This window comes from Agelaius tricolor, unplaced genomic scaffold (assembly GCF_023055355.1).
Source record: "Agelaius tricolor isolate 1412-34295 unplaced genomic scaffold, bAgeTri1.0.p SCAF_18, whole genome shotgun sequence".
In the NCBI taxonomy this organism is placed as follows: Eukaryota; Metazoa; Chordata; class Aves; order Passeriformes; family Icteridae; genus Agelaius; species Agelaius tricolor.
In genome coordinates, this window is record NW_027269278.1 from 3,125,246 (window position 1) to 3,144,034 (window position 18,789).

The window sequence follows — 18,789 nt, forward strand, 5'->3', positions numbered from 1 at the left end:
CTGTCAGGCTGTTTTGCAGGGGGAGATTAAGACAAAGAGGTGGTTTAGGTAAGCAAGCAGATTATAACATGGCATTTCCTAGAAATAGGAAAAAGATAAATTTCACTTTTAGGAACTAATTTCAGGATTACATTCCTGAAGTTTGGTCTGTTAGGAGATACTCAAATGGTAAATCTTTTCCTCTGATTTCTGATAAAAAGCTAATGTCAGAGGGGTGCTGGGCATGTCTCCTCTAAATGATATTAAAGGAAGATCAAGAAGGAAAGTGGGGACAAGATGGAATCCTACAGGTGGGATTCAACCTCAGATTAAACTCCTTACATTTCGATCCCTGTGTGGATATGTTGCATCTGCACTCTGGGGAGCTTTGGAGATTTAGTCAATAGAGACTGAACAACTGCAGAGCAAGAGCAGTGACAAATTAATCCTAGAGTCCTCAGCCTTCACCCTCGGCAGTATGAAAAAAATTCCTGTCAGCTAAAATACCAAGAAATACGGACATGGACTTAAAAGTAAACTCATCAAACCAGTGAGGCTCCCCTGTGATGCCACAGTCTAAGCTAACCTCTGAATTTCAGATATACTTGGCCTGGAAGAATCTCTGTGTTATTGTCTGCACCATGCTGAACTCCAGTGCTTTCTAGAGGAAAATTTGGACACAGAAATTGGGTGACTCACTGCAATAGAACAGAACAAATTCAGACAGCTCATCTTTTCTCTGGGTTCATGTAACAGTTTAACCCCAATTTTTCTATTTCCCATGCAGCCTGCTATCAGAGAGTCTCTGCATCCTGGCCTATCAGAAATCCTACAAATGTTCATAATAATTTTCTTGATTGATGGTTGCTTTTCCTGCTTCTATTTCCTTTGTGTGATTTATTTTCTATGCAGGCAAAATGTATGATAAGAGACTTCTGGAGCTATTTAATGATATTTTCTCTTGTAGACATCATTGAAATGGACAGATTGGATGTGAAGACCTTAGTGAACCTTCTGGGAATCTTTGTTCTCTCTCAATTTCTTCTGATGCAGTATTTTTCACCTGTTGTTGCAGATATTCCTAGCAATGAATTAAAATAAATATCTCATCAGGAATGCCTGCAGATCCTCTGAATGTATTTCTGATAGTTGACTGCACAAATGTTTTATTTTTCAATCCGTTTAACATGAGCTTGTTTGCCTTGCTTGCTGGCGCTGGAGGAGCACTCTGAATCCTGAACACTGAAATAAAAATCACTGCTATTGTTTAAAACATGCAAAAATGTATCATTTATTCAAATGTAAGATTTGTAAGTCATTGAATTTCATGGGAGAAGAATCATTAGTCAGAGTGCAGGCTGCACTAGGGGTCATATTTAATTTATTTTCAAAGCCTTCATTCGTGCTTTTTGGTCCAGTGTGTCATAAGTTATTCAATACACAAAGGTGTCTACTTATGTCTCAAAGTAATTAAGCTGATTAAGTCATATTATCACTAACAAGAAGCATTAATTCCACTTGAGTGAATGCTGCAAAACAGATCCAGTGACATTTCCACCACTTAAACTGAAAATACATTATAGGCTAACTGGGAAGCAAAAGTTTCCCTCAGCCCTGGCCTGTTCTTCCATCTGATCTCTGTGGAGGAGTTGGCAAGTGATGTTTTCAGAGCAGTGAAAAGAGAAAAGGTGCAAAGGAGCAGAGGAAATCAGCACGTGACAATCATGCAGACGTTTTTCAGTGTGGCACAGGCTAAGTTATTATGACAGAAGCTAAAGAATATTTATTTCTACAAAACATTTACCAAGATCAAAAAAAGAAACAGGAGGAAGGGATCCAGCCAGGAACAGGCTGCTTTGTTGGTGGGTTCAGGGACACATTTAAGAGGCAATTTGTAAAGAAACCCAAATGGATCTTGACCCAGTCTTGAATAAATTAAGGCAGGTTCCAGCATCATGGAGAGGAGAGGAGAGGAGAGGAGAGGAGAGGAGAGGAGAGGAGAGGAGAGGAGAGGAGAGGAGAGGAGAGGAGAGGAGAGGAGAGGAGAGGAGAGGAGAGGAGAGGAGAGGAGAGGAGAGGAGAGGAGAGGAGAGGAGAGGAGAATAAATTCCTGGCATCTTTGGAGGATCTAATAACCACTGAGTGCCACAGACTGGGCTGGACCCATGGTCCATGCAGAGGTTCTCATGGATTTTGGCTCTGTCCTGCCAATACTTCTGGGAACTGAGACCCACCTGTACCCATGGCTGTAGCCAGCCTGACCCAGCTGCATGCAGAGTGCTGTGTCCATGCTGAGGCTTTTTGGGGAATTTGCTGGCTGCTTCTTGATTCTGTGTGTGGCAGATGGGAGCAGATCTGAGCATCAGCCCCTCTGGGTCTTTCCCTCTGGCCTCTTTTCTCTCTACCTCTGGATTCGTTTTGTCTCTCTGGGACACATTTTCAAGTCATTACAGAGGAACAAGTGATGTTTCCATCTGAGCAGTCTATTCAGCAGCAGCAAAAGCACAAACCCCTGTTTGTGCTGGTGCCCAGAAGTGCTGTGTGCCTGCCTTGCATGGCCTGAAGCATTTTGCAGCCAACTGCACCACATGGCAGCTTTCCCACTGTCCTAGAAGCAAATCTCAAGCTGGCTGGCGGGTCCCTGAAAGCCAAATTTGCCTCTGGATCTCTGAGAGAGCTGGAACATGTGAGAGAGGCATCCAGAGAGGGTTCTGCTGAGCAGATCTCCAAAGGAGCTCTCATGCCCAGTGCATTACCAGGCTACAGAAACCAGCTAATGCTCAGGAGTGTTAGCACAGGGAGAGTTGTAAAAATAACCAGTTGTAGGGCAAAGACCTTGCATTTTTAATGAAACCCTGTCCCTGTGGGAGAGCTTCAAAGGAGATCTCATCTATTAGATGGACGATTCTGACCAGACATGCCCTTTGAAGAGGGATAGTAGTGTGGTTGAATTAGATTTATGCAAGTCCTCTCTGCCCTAAAGCATGTCCCTTTTTATTGTCCTTTTTATCAATATGGTGATTGAAATGAAAGATTCAAACTGAGCTCCTGTCAGTGCAGGTTTTCCTTCAACTGAGCAAAAGCAGATTCGGGGGGAATGTGGGGTGCTGGGGCCTGGGCTGGGTGCTGGCTGCTCAAATCCCTTTTGGAAGGTGCCTGAACTGAACATGAAAACCTGGAGTCAGCAAGAAGTACAGATGTGTGTGTGTGTGTGTGTCATGGTCAGGAGTAATGGACAGGACATGGAAGCAATTCAGTGGGTATCAGTGAGCCTTGGTAGCAGGGATTAAAAAATGCCAAGAAAATACTCTGGAGAGTGACAGGGGAGGTGGCAAACCTGCCCCCTTGGTTGCTCAACCCCATGATTTTCCAAAGACAGAGATGCAAAATGCAACTTTCATATATCTGTGGTGTTTGGGGGTCAGCTTTGAGATCAATTTCCCTTTGGGAAGCCACACCTGGGAATCTGATGCAGAGCACCAGTCCCATGTGCTCATTTAGCCCATGGATGCCATGGAGCACAGGCTGTGCTGGGTGCCTTTGCTGTGTGAGCTGGAGCACAGTGAGCAGCTGGGCCCTCCTGCAGAGGGGCTGCAGTCCTCTCCCAGTGCTGACCAACACCAAAATGCAGCAGAGGTACTGCCAGGGTTAATCCAGGAGAGGCTTGCTGCCCTGCAGGGGCTCAGGTCCATTTGATGCTTTTATTACTTCTTGAGGCTGTTATTAATCTTATTGTATCACTTTACATAATTCCCTTGTTCTTTTGAAGCAGTGGAACAGGCTAATACTGTGCAGAGGTCTCAGGCAAGCTGTTTGGGGTTCTTTTTTACCCTTAACACTCTCTGGAGACCCTTGAAGAATGCACTTGGCAGCATAAAATCCTTCATCCTACTGTCTAATTGGGACAGGGAATATTTCATCTACCCGCAGCCAGGCAGATGTGAGCTGGGACTGAAGTCACCAGCAGCAGCCAGGTCCCTTTCATGTCCAAAGCTTTGTCCTCCCGGGCCCCTGGCTCCCACGAGGCCCCTTTGAGAGCTCTCTGGCCCTGCTTCCACTGAAGAGCACATTGCCCCCTTGCAGACAAGGACTTTTCTGTGTTAATCCCAAAAGCTGCATTGCAGCCTCCCCGAGCCAGCCACCAGCAAGTTCAGGGTATGGGAAGGACAACCCTGGCCTGGCCACCTCAGGACTTCATCTGGAGGCCAAGTGCTTCTCACATCAAACCAAGAGACATCCCACCAACAGATACAGGCTTGCCCATCCCCAGGGAGCTGCCCCTACACCTGGCACAGGTCCAGGTTATCTCTGTGGGCCCTGAGGCAAGCTGTGGGTGCCTATCCAGGGAAAAGGGCAAAATAACCAGAGAAATCACTGTAACAACCAGGAGTTGTTCTGCCATTAGTGCCACATCCAGCCCCTCTCCCAGCAGCTCATGGATGCCCCCACCATGGTGCAAATCTCCCCCTGCCCGAGCTGGAGCATTGAGCAAGGAGCTGTGTGACATCTCCAGCTCTTCTGGCCATGACCCCAAAGTGCTCCTGAGTCCAGGGAAGGAGGGAAGGGGACCTTGAGCCCCCAGAATCCAGGTGAAGTGAATAAAATGAGCTCTAGGCACAAAAGGAGCTCTCTGCTCCAGAAGTCAGAAGGACAGACGTATTTCCTGGAGCTGGGAGAGCTGCTCCAGGAGCTGTGCAGCAATCCCTGCTGTTGTGTGCAACTCAGGGACAGCCAGGAGCCAGGGTGAGCTATTAAAATACAATTTATTGGTACAAATCAGACAGAGTGAAACAAACTCAGTTTAGAAAGAGCTGTCATGTTCTGCACAGATGGATTCAAAATGAACTGTCCCATGACCAGAGCAATTGGCAATGATGGCAGACAGACTGGTGGACAGGTGCAGGGTGCACAAGGCAGGGGAGAGACTGTGCTGGGGCTGGAGCCCTGCCCTTGAGGGCTCCTGACTGCCAGCTAAAGGTTCTAAAAGAGAAACGGGGCACAATTGGAGGTGTTTGTCCTGTGCAGGTGGGGCCCCCAGTGCACCAGGGCAGGGGTTCCTCCAGGCATTCAGGACTTGGGGAACACAGAGATCCAAGTGAGGGCAGGGGCTGGAGGGAAGAGACCTGTGCTGGGGTCATTCCAATGGTTGGAAACTGTTTTTCATTCAGATGATATTGCCTTGGGCTAGAGAGCTACCCAGCAGGGCCTCACCTTGTGCATGTCTCAGGTGCTGAAGCTGGCAGCCCCTCTGGCCATGCAGTCCGTGTGTGCTGCTCCTGAGCAAGGCTGGCTCTGCCCTGGACCTGGGCTGTGTCCAGCCCTGCAAGTGTTGGGTCAGGGCTGGAAGAGAAGCACTCATGAAGGTTGGGTTTTGTACTCATTTCCCAGGGAAAACAGACACCAATTGCTGCTCTGGACATGCAACACATCCTGCTGGATCTCAGGGACAGAACAATGGTCACTGCCCCAGGGGGTAAGGTGAACCAGGCCTGGTCTGCACACACTTTCCATGCCTAGTGGGACAGAGATACAGGCATGCAGCTCAGTACATTCACACAGCCAGACAAGACAAAGAAGTGACAATGTTTACAGAGATTAATGGTCCCTAAGGGGACATGGGAATGGGTAAACTCAAGGCAGATTTGCTTAAATCTGGTCATATGGACCTCAAACAGCACCTGCTGCCAATACAGCTCTGCAAGATGAGATGGGAGAAACTCCCCTCGCCACCACCCCCCAGTCCCTGTAATTTTCAGTCTCTTGCTCCTTAAATCCTTCCCACATGCTCTGTTGAGCCACTCTCCCAGCATCTCCATAAAGTCTTGAGTGGTCCATACATGGAGGTGTGTGCTGTGGGTGGACCTGGCAGCTGAAATAATGCAGAAGATTCCAAGGATAGAGCCATCCAGGCTCTATTTCAGGTCGTTGTTGATAACCACACTGTCATGCATGTCACAGTAAGTTGTCATCTTCTTCCTCTTGCCAAAGGTGGAGAAGCTGTTTTTGTTCTCCCGGCCCGGGAAGAGGGGCCCATCCTTGCTGGAAAGCAGAGTGGGGGTGCCAGGGATGTAAACGTTGTGCTGGTAATCCAGGGCTGGGTACAAGGGGCTGTAGTGGGGTGTCCAGATGCTGTTGGGGCCTGCTGAAGCCTTCTGAAACTCTGGAGAAAAAATGAGTGAAAGATTGGCTCAGGTCACATCCACATCCCAGGATGCAAGTCCTGTGTCACCAACCTCCATCCTGGTGCCTGGACGCCCCTTCCACCCACAAAACTTCACCACTGCAAGGAACAGGGGTGTGATGCCCCCACTGCACCTCCAAAAGCAGAGGGTCTGGTCATGCCAGCCCCAGTATCCCAATACTAACCAGAGACAGGGGTCACCAGTGTGCACAGCCTCTCGTGCTCCTTCTGGAGGGCTCTACGGATTTCCCCCACATCTTCCAGGCTCTGGGAGCTAAAGAGAAGAGACTGGTTCAAAGCTGTGTGGGACATAACCTCCCCATTCCCATATCCCCATTCCACCTGCTTCCTCTGTTCCCCAGTGTTGCATTTGGTACCTTTTCAGGGCAGGTCTCTGTGTGCTCTGTGTGACTGGAGGCAGCCAGTCCGTGTTGGGCTGCTTGGCCTGGAAAACACAGGGAAGAGCAAGGCTGGTTATTGGGAGCCTCTGTCAATCAGCCCTGGGACCCTTTGTCAAAAAACCCAGCCCTGCCAGCACAAGGCTTCAGCAGGCAGGGATGCAGGACCACATCTCCACTTTCCTTGTGTCCTTTGTGGAGAATCAAGCAGCACATTCCTGTTCTGGGGAAACTGAGACAGCATGGAATCAGCCTGTTCCCTCCTGGACCTTCCTCACCCTCCTGAGATATGGGGGTGGTTCTGGGCTTGTCCTCTGTCTCTGGGGGTTTCAAGCCTGTCATTCTGGGAAGAGACAGGTGGTTTTCCTATTCCTGCTAATTTTCAAAGGCCTTTCTTCACTTGCAATGTTTACTTAGCCCAGGTCTGAGGTACTAAATGGTGAGAGATGCAGAAATCAGCTGTGTGCTTGATGTCCCAGGAGGGTTGCAAAAGCTGCAGGAAAATCTAATTAAGTATTAGAGAAGAGAGTCCAGGGGTGCAAGGAGACACGTGGAGAGACTCTCTTGGCAGAGAGTCCTGGGCTCTCCTCGGAAGGGCTGGTTTATTAAAAGTCAGACATAAGTGGATTAGACGCCTCATCACTCTCCATCCTTGTAATCGTGTTTTGGAGGGTCTTTCATTGGGAAAATTAGACATTCCTCATTTCAATACCTAACAAATGTTGACATCAAAATCCTGCCCCGCAGACCCCACTCCCTGCCTGCTGGCACAGCCGGGTGCAGAGCAGCAGCCAGGCCCGGGACACTGCGGGCCCTGCCAGCACAGGGGCAGCAGAGCAGCAGCGATGCTCCCACTGTCCCAGGGTGAATTGTTTACCCGCGCCAAGGAGAAGCCACCCCCACTATCCCACCGTCCCCAGGGCACTGGAGCATCTCTGTTGCCTCTAATGGGTACAAAAGACGGTGAGAAGGGATTTCCTCTCGCCTCAGCCGAGCCCGGCGCTCCCCCGGTAATTAGACCCGTCGGGAAGCTCGGTGGAGATCCCGCTGCCTGACGGCTCCTAATTCCCGCACTGATCAAAGGCTCCGGTTGTTCTCTGGGAGAAGCCGTGCCTGGCTTCCCTCGTGGCAGAGGCTGAGGGAGGGGGCTGGGGGGACCTGCGGAGTGCTGCTAAGCACTGCTGGGCCTGACGTTACCTCTTTGGAGACCTGAAGATGCTGCTCTGGCCGGGACCGCTTCCCGGGGTCCTTCTCATTGTTCCGGGGGGGGCTGCAGGGTTTGAGGAACATGAAGTCACTCTGAGCAGACTCAGGACCAAGGCAGACCTTGTAGCAGTAGCCTGGGGGGCCGCCCGCAGGCACATCAAGGCAGGTGGCAGCCGCGGTCCCTGCAGGGGGCTGCGCCGTCAGGTTGGAAGTCTTCAGGCCATCAGAGGAGGGTCTGGACCCGGGACAGCAGTGACAGCGAGGTGGCGAGCAGCTGTCCCCCTGGCGGGAACGCCGCTCGCCGCGGCAGCGAATGGCTGTGAGAATGAGGATGGCGAGGAGGAAGGTGAAGGAGATGGAGCCCAGGGAGACAAGGAGATAGAGGGTGAGCGGGGAGGATGAGGAGACCTCTGGAGGGAGGCTGAACTCGCTGAAGTCGGAGAGAGTCTGGGGCATGGTCTCCACCACCGAAAGCAGGAGGGACACGGTGGCAGAGAGGGCTGGCTGCCCCCCGTCCCGCACCTGCACCACCAGCTGCTGCCGGCTGGCATCCTGCTCCAGAAAGGAGCGCAGCGTGCGCAGCTCCCCCGTGTCGGGCGCCACGCTGAAGAGGGTGAAGTCAGTAGCCTGGAGGAGCTGGTAGGAGAGGCGAGAGTTCAGCCCCGCGTCCGCATCCACCGCCGACACCGTGCCCACCAGGTAGCCGGGCCTGGCCGAGCGCGGCACCAGCTCGGTGGCAACGGAGCCGTTGCGCGGCATGGGGGAAACGATGACCGGGGCGTTGTCGTTCTGGTCCAACACAAAGATGTGCACGGTGACGTTGGCACTGAGTGGGGGAAACCCCGCGTCCTGCGCTTGCACCTGGATCTGGAAGCTGCGGATCTGCTCGTAGTCGAGGGAGCGCAGGGCGTACATGTGCCCGCTGTCTGAGTTGATAGACACGTAGGTGCCCACGGGCATGCCATGGATGTGCCCGTCGGCAATGGAGTAGGACAGGTAGGCGTTTTGCTGGCAGTCGGGGTCTAATGCGCTGACAGAGCAGATGGAGGCGCCTGGTGCGTTGTTCTCCATCACGTAGACGCTGTAGGAGGGCTGGAGGAAGCGCGGGGCGTTGTCGTTCACATCAGACACGGGGATGGTGAGGGTGCTGCGGGTCAGCAGGGCAGGTGAGCCCATGTCCCGAGCCGTGATGCTCACGTTGTACTCGGGCACAAGCTCCCTGTCCAGCGCTTGCGTGGTCACCAGCGTGTAGTAGTTCCGGAAGGAGGAGCGGAGCTCGAATGGCACATTGGGGCCGACCTCACAGCTCACACGCCCATTGTCCCCAGAGTCCCGGTCCAGAACACTGATGACAGCGATCACAGTGCCTGGGGGGGCATCCTCCAGCACGGGTGTAGACACTGAGGTGAGGGTCACCTCCGGCGCATTGTCATTGACATCAAGGAGGTGCACGAGCACCCTGCAGTGCACAGCCACAGCCGAGGGCCCGCGGTCCTTGGCTTGCACGTAGAGCTCGTGGAGGCTGGCCCGCTCATAGTCCAGGCGGCCCTTCAGCAGCACCTGCCCGCTCCGGGGCTCCACGTGGAAGAGCTCCCGGACACGTGGCGGTGCGTGCCCACTGAAGGAGTACTCAATCTCCCCATTGGGGCCCTCATCCAGGTCAGTGGCATTGAGCTGGATGACCAGAGTGCCAGCAGGAGCGTCCTCAGGAAGGCTCACACCGTAGGAGGGCTGGTCAAAGGCAGGCACGTTGTCGTTGGCATCCAGCACGGTGACGAGGATCTGAGCCGTGCCGGAGCGCTCGGGGACGCCGCCGTCGAGAGCGGTGAGCAGCACCCGGTGCACGCGTTGCTGCTCACGGTCCAGGGCGCGCTCCAGCACCAGCTCTGCAAACTTGCTGGCATCGCTGCGTGTCTGCACCTCCAGTGAGAAGAAGCCATTGGGGCTGAGGCGGTAGGTGTGCACAGAGTTGGTGCCCACGTCAGGATCCTGGGCGCTCTCCAGGGGGAAGCGAGCACCGAGCACGGCAGACTCGGCCACCTCCAGCACATACTCCTGCCAAGGGAAGGTGGGTGCGTGGTCGTTGATGTCCAGCACCTCCACCTCGACGCGGTAGAGCTCCAGTGGGCTCTCGACGAGGAGCTGCAGGTGGAGCAGGCAGGTCCCCCCGGCCTCGCACACCTCCTCCCGGTCAATCCGCTCGTTCACAAAGAGGATCCCGTTCTCCAGGTTCACCTCCAGGTGCTGCCTGGCCCCGGCCCGCGACACGATGCGGAACCTCCGCGCTGACAGGGTGGACACATCCAGTCCCAGGTCCTCACCCAGGTTGGCCACGAAGGCTCCGTGCTCCAGCTCCTCCGGCACGGCGTAGCGCAGCTGCCCCCGCGCCGGGGGTCCGGCCAACAGGAGGAAGAGGAGGGAGCGGAGGAAGAGCTGCCCCCGCCCGGAGCCTGCTCCGGCCCCCATGGCCCCGCGGCAGTCCCGGGAACGAGGAGTCGCACCCGCGCCGCCGCCTCCGCCCTCGCCTTCGCTTGCCTCTTGCACTTTCAAAGAGTTGAGGGCTCCCGAGGGCGGCGGAGGAGGGCCTTGCCCGGAGCTGCGGGGCCGAACCGTGGCCACCGGCAGCGGCTTAACCCTTTCTTTGCTCTCCCCCGCAAGGGGCTGCAATCCGGGGCCACAGCAGAATCTTTTTTACTGGAGCCAGACGCACCTGAGGAGGGGACCACCTTCGGGGAGATCCCGTTAACGGCGGTGGGAGCTCCAGCAAGACCGATCGCTGCCCGGGGCACCGGTATTACCCCGCAGATGCTGCGTTCGGACCCGCGGTAGATTAAGAGGAGCCCAGATCGCGGCTGCTGCCAAATCCCCCGGCCGCGTCCCCCGCCGTGCCGGTCCTAACCTTTACCAGATGGTTAAGCCCCTCCAGACTTGATTACATTTCCCTGCACACCGTTTTCCTTGTAATGCGGAGTTTTTAATTACAGGAGCAGGGGGATTACAGCCCTGGATAAAGCTGAGCCCATCAGCGCGGAGGCACAGAGACCCCCCCCTTCTTTCCCTGCCTCCTTCCCACCCCCGACACCCCGCTTGCCCACAGCCCCGCGTCCCAAATCCCGCTCCCCCACCGGGCACCCCAGTGTCAGCCCCCTCGGGCTCTCGGCGCACGACCCTGCCCAGAGACCCCCGGATCTGCCTCTCCACACCCCCAGCCGTGCCCCCACCGCGGGCACAAACTTTCCGCCCCCAGCGGAGGGCGAGGGGGAGGCGGGAGCAGAGAGAGCCGCGAGTCCCCCGCCGGCCCCCGAAGCGCGACAGACGGCGGCCCCTGCGCCCCCCCTTCCCCTCCCCGCCCCGGTACCGCTCACGGTCCCTCCGCCGGCCGATCCGTTCCGTTCTCCCCGCAGACCCGTCTCCAGCCGCCGCCGCGCCCGGGCAGCTCCGTGAGTCGCCTCCCACCGTCGCCGTCCCCGGGGGCGCTCGGTAACGGGACGGGGCGGCCGCTGCCCCCGCCCCGCGGCTGCTCAGGGTGCGGATAATCCCCTAACGATCCAGTTAAAGGCTCGAAGGGGCTCGCAGCCGCTTTAGCCGGGCACTGATATTTCACCGCCTTTGTCCCTCCTCACCGGTCCCCGTTGGGAAGGGAACCGCCGGCCCCAACCGCTCCCCCCACCTTGCTCCCCACGGGGACCCGAGTGGGAAGCAGGATGCAGAGCCGACCGGGAGACCGGAGGAGGCAGGAGGCGGCGGAGCTGGTGGGGTTTGTCGGGCTGGGAAAAGGATTTGGTCCCTGGGAGTGCAGCGAGACCCACGCGGGACGTGCCGCGCTCGTGGGGTCGCCGGTCGGGGAGGAGGGCAGGCAGGGCGGGCAGGTGGAAGGAGCGGAGCGCCTGGGGCACGCGTGGGCTCGGGCCGCTCGCGGGTGGAATCGGGACGGCTCCCGGTAAGTGAAGCCCAGCCCGCATCGGCAGCGCCGGTCACCGCCAGCCTGTCCCCCGCGCCATCTCCCACGCCAAGACCACCCCTGGCAGCGGCGTTGTCACCCCCCCCCCCGATCCGTTTCTTTCTAATCCCCCTCCAATCCCCGATTTGCGCCCCCCCTGCCCGCCCCCCTCTCTCCGTCCATCACCGCCCAGCCCTGCCGGGGCTGAGATGCCGGAGGTGGGATGGAGCGGGTATTGCTCCTCCGGGAACCCCCTCGGGTGCTGCTCAGGCCAGAGGGGGATTGCGGGTGGGGGTGAGACGGGACACAGAAATTTTCGGGGGTCTTATTTCATTCCCTCCAGTCCTTCCCCCGTCTCCGACCAAACGCATTCTGCAAAATCATTGGAGCGGCTCCGGTCCTATTGTTTGATTGAGAGTAAAATATTCACCACCACCTCCTGCTCCCCCAGGTGCACCGGCAGGATCCGAGCCCCCCCCCCCGGCTCCCTGCCCGGTCCTTCCCGCCCTTCTCCAGCTCTGCTTGGTAAGGCTCCCCCCACCCTGCACATCTTCATCTCTGCTTCCTTTGGGGAGGGAACCGTGTCATGTCCCCCCTTGCTTCCCTCCCCTAAGGGAGATCACAGGATAGTCCCATTCTGTTCCTTTTCCTCATCTCCCCAGACCTTGTAGTCCCTTCTAGCTCCCCTCCCAGACCCCACGATTCCAGAGGACCAAGGTCAAATGGGGTGGGGGGGTGGGAGTGGTTAGGGAGAACAGACTTGTTCCAGGGATCCCTTTCCTGAAGGAAATGGCTCGGGCTGGGGGTGCTGCAGAGGGGTGAGGAATCCAAAGAAGGAAGAGCCTTTTTTGGGGGAACACAGCAGAGGAGGGTGAGCAGCAGGATGGGGGGGATGGAGTGGGGACAGTGCACCACTAACACCCCACTTCATACCCTACAGATTTTAAGGCCCCTCTTGTGGTGCAGAATAGTGCTCAGCTGCCAGCCCTGTTCTCCCGGGGTAGGGAATCAGGATTCGGCTAGGAGGCTGTTTTTGGAAAATGCTGGAAGCTACAGGGGTTCTGTCTCTCTGAGATGCCTTGGCACAGGCGGGCGGGTGGCCAGCTGCCTCAGGTCAGCACTGACGAGCCTTGGCAAGGCCAGCCGGGGAGATCAGGGTGGGATGTGGGATGCAGCAGGAGACGCCGCAGGTTGAGCTGCCTTGGAAAAGTCACGCAGAGAGCAAAGGACTGGGGGGGGACACACAACAACACTCAGCTCCCTGTGGGCACTAAACCTTGCCCAGCCACCACCGCCACTCCATTTTCCTGCCTGCTGCGTTCGGGGGCAGCAGAAGGGGCTGAGAGAAGCGCGGTCCCTGCCAGAGCACAGAGCTCCTCCCCCAGCTGCCCAGGGCGGCCTCTGCCCAGCCGTGCATGCGGCTGCTCCCCCCTCGCTCCGAGGCTTGTGGTGCCCAAGAGGGCAAACACAGTGGGAGGGGGGGGGGTCTCCTGGTGGGAATGAGAGCAGCCCTGGCCCTGCAGCTGGGAAGTCACTCTGGGGTTGCTTCTGTAGGGTCTGGTGCTGGGGATTCAGTCTGTGAAGCCACAATGCTCTCCGCAGCAGGATGCCCTGAGCAGAGCTCCTTCCACTTCAAAACTTTGGTTCCCTGCCTTGCCTTGGGAGGAAAACCACTGTCCTGAAGGGGATGGTGGCTGTCTTGACATGTTTATCAGGGCTGGTGGGCACTCTGCCTGCCCTTGTGTGCTGGGATGCAAGATATGACACATGCTCATCTCCTTTCAGGAGGATGGGACAGGATGAGAAAATAGGGGCATGAGCTGGAGAAAGGAAATTATCATTAAGGAAAAAAAATCTTCACCATGAAGGTGTCACAGGGACCAGATTGGGGTGGGGATTGTCATCCTGGAGATCCTCCTGAGCTGCCAAATCTAGCTCTGAGTAGGGATGCTCCAGGGTCCTCCAACACCACTGTGAACCTGGAAAGTTCCAGTCACTGAGCAGAGGTCACCAAAGCAAGGGAAAGAGCTGCCCAAAGAGCCCAGGCTTGCAGAGCACAGGTCCCAGATTTGTCAGGAGCCACTTCTCCTCACAGGCACCATGCCCAGGGATGGATGGAGCAATGAAGGATGCCAGGACTCCATTCCCACTGGAAGTCCTTGTCCATGGGCTTTGCTCTGCAAGGTGCTGGAGTTGCTTACCACCCTCCTCTTCCTCTGCAGTGGTGCAGGAAGAACTTTTGCACCAGGCATGATGTGTTCATGAAGTTCCAGGGGGTTTTTATGTGAGGATATGTCCCTGAGGTGACCAACTCAAGGCTTACTACTGGTAGCAGGGACTTGACTCTCCTGGCCCACACAGACACACAAAGGGACAACTCCCCCAGTCCCTTTGCCAGGGACAGATGGAAACTGAAGCAGGCTCAGCTATGAGCAGACCCTCTCTAGCTGTCACCTTCTTTTGAGCATTTCCAGTGGGGCCCAGTCCTGCTCAGCCTCTGAGGGAGCAGTTCTGACTCCCTGTAGGACACAGACTTCAATGGCAGCTCAGGAAGCCAAGTCTCTCCTCCTGTTCTGCAGGGGTGGGAATTTCCTGCAAACCCAAGCTGCCAAAGGAGCTGCTCTCATGGCTGGTGTCTTGTTCCACTTGAATAACAGACTTGGGACCCAAAGCAAAAGAAGGGGTATGTCCCCATTATCCTGAGGGCTGGGACTACTCACTTTGCTGTGGGCATCCTCTTAGAGGGTCTCCCTAAATTGCCCTGAGGGAATATCTCCTTTCTGCTGGGAAGGAAGAAGGAACAGTGAGCAGGAAAGAAAGGTGGGCAACAGTGTGATGAGTGCCTGGGGGAAGAGCAGCTTTGTGAGAGAGGAGGTGATACCCCTCCTCTGTCAGGCACCAGTGTGACTGCTGTTGGATTATGCACAACTCTTGTGCCTGAAGATCTGAAAGGTTAAAAAACTGATTTAAGGCATGGAACAATACCCTATAGGGAGAAGTGTAAGTGAAACTGCCTCAACTCTGTGGAGAAAGAAACCAGAGGATAAATGATGGTAGGGCCAGGGAGGTGTTACCAGGAGGAAATGCTTTGGACAGTTAGAAGAAATGCAGAGCCATGGCTTCAGCCTGAGAGCTTTTTGTACTGGGCAGTGAGAGGGGACCAAGCTGTCAGGACTTTTGATGGTGTCTATGTCTTTTGGTGTCCACAGTTCCACGTGAAACAAAAGATTCCCAAGTTCCCCACTGTATCATGCTAAAATGGGAAGACTGGGCCTGGGAAGAGTGGTTCTGATTGATCTCACCTCCTCCAGCAGAGAAACCACTGCAGCTCTTCTACTCATGTTGAGTCCCCAGTGAGGAGGCCAAGGGGCAGAAGTCAGAGTGGATGTTTCCTCTCCCCACAGACATCTTGCATCAACACCCAACCAAAAACTGTGCGCCTGCAGTTCACATTGAATCCCACATCCCTGGGATAGGTTGGTGGTTTCAGAAGGGAAAGGCATGAAAAGGCATGTTCTTCTTTCTCCCCATTTCTAAAATGTAATTCTTCCAGTCCTGGACAGATATGGGAATGTTTCTTGCTTCCCTGTCCCTTCTTTCGCTTCATTTCTCTGTCTCCATTCCTAGGATAGGGACCACCTCTACCCTCCCACTCTCCCCTGGCCCGTGCCAGGGACTTTGCCTCCCTGAGACACACCCCACCATCCCCATCTTCTCCAGGGAGCTTTGCAGATCCTCCAGGCCTCCCTTTTCTCCCCCACCAGCCCTACTTCTTTCCTCTCTGTCTGAGAGATCAGTCATCGAGGGTGTCAACGCACACGCACCCGACTCCCCCGGGAGGATGGGGAGCTGCAAGCTGGGGGTGGTGTTCTGCTGCAAGGAGGCAAAGCTGCCATCAGCAGCTGCTTTGATCTGGAGACAATTACAGACGAGTGTAGGACCCTGCTCCACTCAGCCAATAAATAATGGAATTTCTGTGTTGACACAGACAGATTTCCCCCAAACTGTCAGAGAAGGGGAGACGGAGTGAGTGAACGGGAGCCCGAGAGGCTGGAGGGAAGGGGAGAGAAGCAGGAAGGGGAAGGAATGAAGTGGGCCTGTGGGAACACAGGGAGAAGGGAAAATAAAAAGAAGTTTGGGAAGGCAACACTGATCGGGGGAGCTGGGCAGGGAGGAGAAGAAGCCTAAGGAACACATATTTGTAGAGGGGAAGGAAAATCAAGACAGGAACTGTGGGTGGAAACGGAGCGGGGGGAGTGCTGCATACGCAGCTGGAAGCAGAGGGAAAAAAAAATCTGAAGGTGGAAAAGAAAGAGAAGGAGGAACAAAGGCATGGCAGTGTCCCCGGGGCTGCCTGGCTGCCTGGCAGATCACACGCTCCCCGAGCAGGGACCGTATTCCCGCAGCCCTGCACAGAGCGGCCCTGACCCCCCCGGGGCGCTCAGCGCTGCCGAGCCGGCATGGGAGGCACGCATGAGTTGGTGAAATGGTGCCACTGGTGTGCAGCCAACAGCAGAAATTTGCTCTGAGATCACAAGTCCCTGAAAAACCTCCTGCGGATGGCCTGTCCCCATGCTCCCCCTGCTCCTCCCCATCTCCCTCTCCCTGCTCCCTCTGCAGCCTGGAGCTGTTTGTTCTCTGCCTGGTGATGGTTTTGTACCTCACTTACGACAAAGCAAAACCTCCCTTGTGCTCAGGAGCCCCACACCGAGCCCAGCAGGAACCATCCATCCCTCCTGCAACCCTCCAACCTGGGTGCAGCAACAGACCTGACAGGGATGGGGGGCACTGGGGTTGTCTCCTTCCTCCCAGTTTGGAGCACTCAAGAGCCCTCCTTGTTCCCTCTTAGCCCCATCTGTGGCCTGAGCTGGCTCAGCCCCAGAAATTTTGGAGTATGGCCCAACTTGCCAAGGTCTCCAGGCCAAGCACCACTTCACTGTGGGTGTCCCTGGCTCCCAGCTTGATCCTTTTTGCAAAAGCTGGCATTCAAGCTTCCCACCCAAGCTCCAGATGGGATGCAAATACCTCCCAGCTCAGGGATTCTCCCCTCTGTAAATCTTCACCTCACCCTATCTCTGCCTCCCACCTCTTCCTCAACCAATGCCCAGAGAAGCTGTGGCTGCTCCATCTCTGGAAGTGTCCAAGGCCAGGCTGGATGGGGCTTGGAGCAACCTGGGACAGTGGGAGGTGTCCCTGCCCATGGCAGGGGGTTGGAACTGGCTGATCTTCAAGGTTCCCTTCCAACCCAAACCATTCCAGGATCCTGTGATTCCTGCTCTCTTTTGCAGCAACCCCAGCTCTAATCAGGGGCTGAACCTTGCCCTGGCACAGATCAGATTCTCCCCCTTGTTGCCCCCACACAAGGAAGGCAGGACAGGATCAGATTGGGCCAAGCACTGACTGATCCAGGTGGCTCTCAGTGCACAGCTCTCCACAGAGCTGGGAGGGGGTAGGAATTCTGCCTCTGGAGTTGTGTGGGATGGTTCCACAGCACTGATGGGACTGATGGCAGCTTGGGACACCCAGGAGCCTGGACAGAGCAGGGGGTGGTGGCACAGACTGCCAGCACCACGGCACCAGGTCAAAGCCAGGCAGGAGGGAGGGTTTCCAGGGATATTGCCTATGGATGTTGTTTAGCTTTAACACTGGCAAATGGCAGGAATGCCTGCCTAACTGGGGCAGCAGTAGCTTGTGGCCTGAGCAGTGGGAGGACTGGAGCTCCTGCCAAGCACTTAAATCTTCCAGGGTGTAAAACTGGTGTAAATTGCTGAAAAAACAGGCCTTTCTGCTAATAAAGTCACAGGGAATGATTCAGCTAGCCCAGACAGGGTAACACACAGGGCCAGGCTGGGACCCCTTCTCCAGAATCACTTCAGATCCCTGGTCCCACTCATCTTACTGGGATGGTGGGAATGCTGCTGCTGCTCCTCTAGTCCCAAGCAGGATGCATAGAGAGTGAGGGGAAGGTGGTTTAGCAGGACAGGGCGGGGTTGAGGAAGTGCCCAGAAGCCTCCCAGGGTGCCCAGGAAGGAAGGAAAGAAGAGCAGCTGGGTATTTGTGCTCAGCCCCTCCATGAGACCTCAGCCCTTCATCCCAGGATGAGGCCAGGGAAGATGTCAGGAGAGGGGAAGTGGAGGTGGTAAGACAGATTTATGTTTTTTCTGGGGTCTGCTGTGATGCCTGAGTACTTCTCCAAACACTGCCATCAACAGTCAGTGGGATGGAGACAAGGGAGGTCAGCTCAGGCTGAGCACAGTCCCCAGCCTTCCTCCAGGTCTTCCATGCCACGGGTCATGAGGAAGCTGCACCTCTGCCCAGGCATTGGGAACAAGCACCAAGCTGGCTCCAAGACCACAAAGCACTTTTACATTGGGAACAGGCAGGACATCCCAGCCTGGATGAGCAAACCATGCAAAACATCTCTGCTTACTCCACCAGATCCCAGTTTTAAATTGTGGAAGAGCTAATGAGAACCAGCAGTGACAGAGCACCCCAGCCTTGTTCACTGGTGAGAAGAAGAAGGGGAGCTGCAGAGCTGGGTCTTCTCTCAAAGTAAAGCCCCAAGTCCTGACCCATCAGCACCTTAAATTCAACATGGAGATGGCAAATGCTAACAAGGAGTCATGGAGAGCCACTGCTCCAGATGGGGGGCTGAGAGCCAGGAGTTAACACCTCGCTAAGCAGTGGTGGGAGCAAAGAGTTAACATGGCTGGTAAAGGGAATGTTATCTGTCTCTTCTCTAAATATTATTTCCTCCCATGAAACCAGCTTTTCATCCTTGGCTAGAGGCAGCTCCCGCTGCTGGGAATCCAGCAGGAGCTTGTATCTGCTGCTGCACACACCACTGCTCCCAGCAAGCTGCCGAGACAAAGAGCTGCGCTCCCCCAGCGCCAGCAGCCCCAGCACGGGGAGCTGGGGCTGGGGCTTTGGCCCCCAGGGTGCAGGTGGCCTCGGGAAGGGCTTGGGGATGACAGGCTTTACACCAAAGAGGAATCTCGTTATTGAAAGCACTGCGCTGGGGAGGGATTTCCTCCCTGTCTTGCAGGGACAGGCAGGGCCCAGTGGCAGGAGGCTGTGCAAACCTC

The 18,789-nt window shown here is 55.6% G+C and overlaps 1 protein-coding gene across 1 annotated transcript; it reads right to left on the reverse strand.

Moving 5' to 3' along the window:
• Positions 1-4,730: 4,730 nt before the first annotated feature.
• On the reverse strand, positions 4,731-10,786 carry LOC139597582 (protocadherin-10-like). Its single transcript, XM_071443036.1, has 4 exons — positions 7,756-10,786; positions 6,538-6,605; positions 6,346-6,434; positions 4,731-6,139 (listed from the first exon to the last, which is right to left on the reverse strand). The coding sequence occupies exons 1-4, from the start codon at positions 10,228-10,230 to the stop codon at positions 5,892-5,894; spliced, it is 2,880 nt and encodes a 959-aa protein (XP_071299137.1). The 5' UTR covers positions 10,231-10,786; the 3' UTR covers positions 4,731-5,891.
• Between the last annotated feature and the right edge of the window lie 8,003 nt (positions 10,787-18,789).

Excerpts from the sequence above, each read along its gene's own strand:
- LOC139597582 (XM_071443036.1), bottom strand. The coding sequence starts at position 10,230 with ATGGGGGCCGGAGCAGGCTCCGGGCGGGGGCAGCTCTTCCTCCGCTCC. Across the intron at positions 6,606-7,755 it reads ATCTTCAGGTCTCCAAAGAG|GCCAAGCAGCCCAACACGGA; the intron begins GTAACGTCAGGC and ends TGTGTTTTCCAG. Across the intron at positions 6,140-6,345 it reads ACTGGTGACCCCTGTCTCTG|AGTTTCAGAAGGCTTCAGCA; the intron begins GTTAGTATTGGG and ends TTTTTTCTCCAG.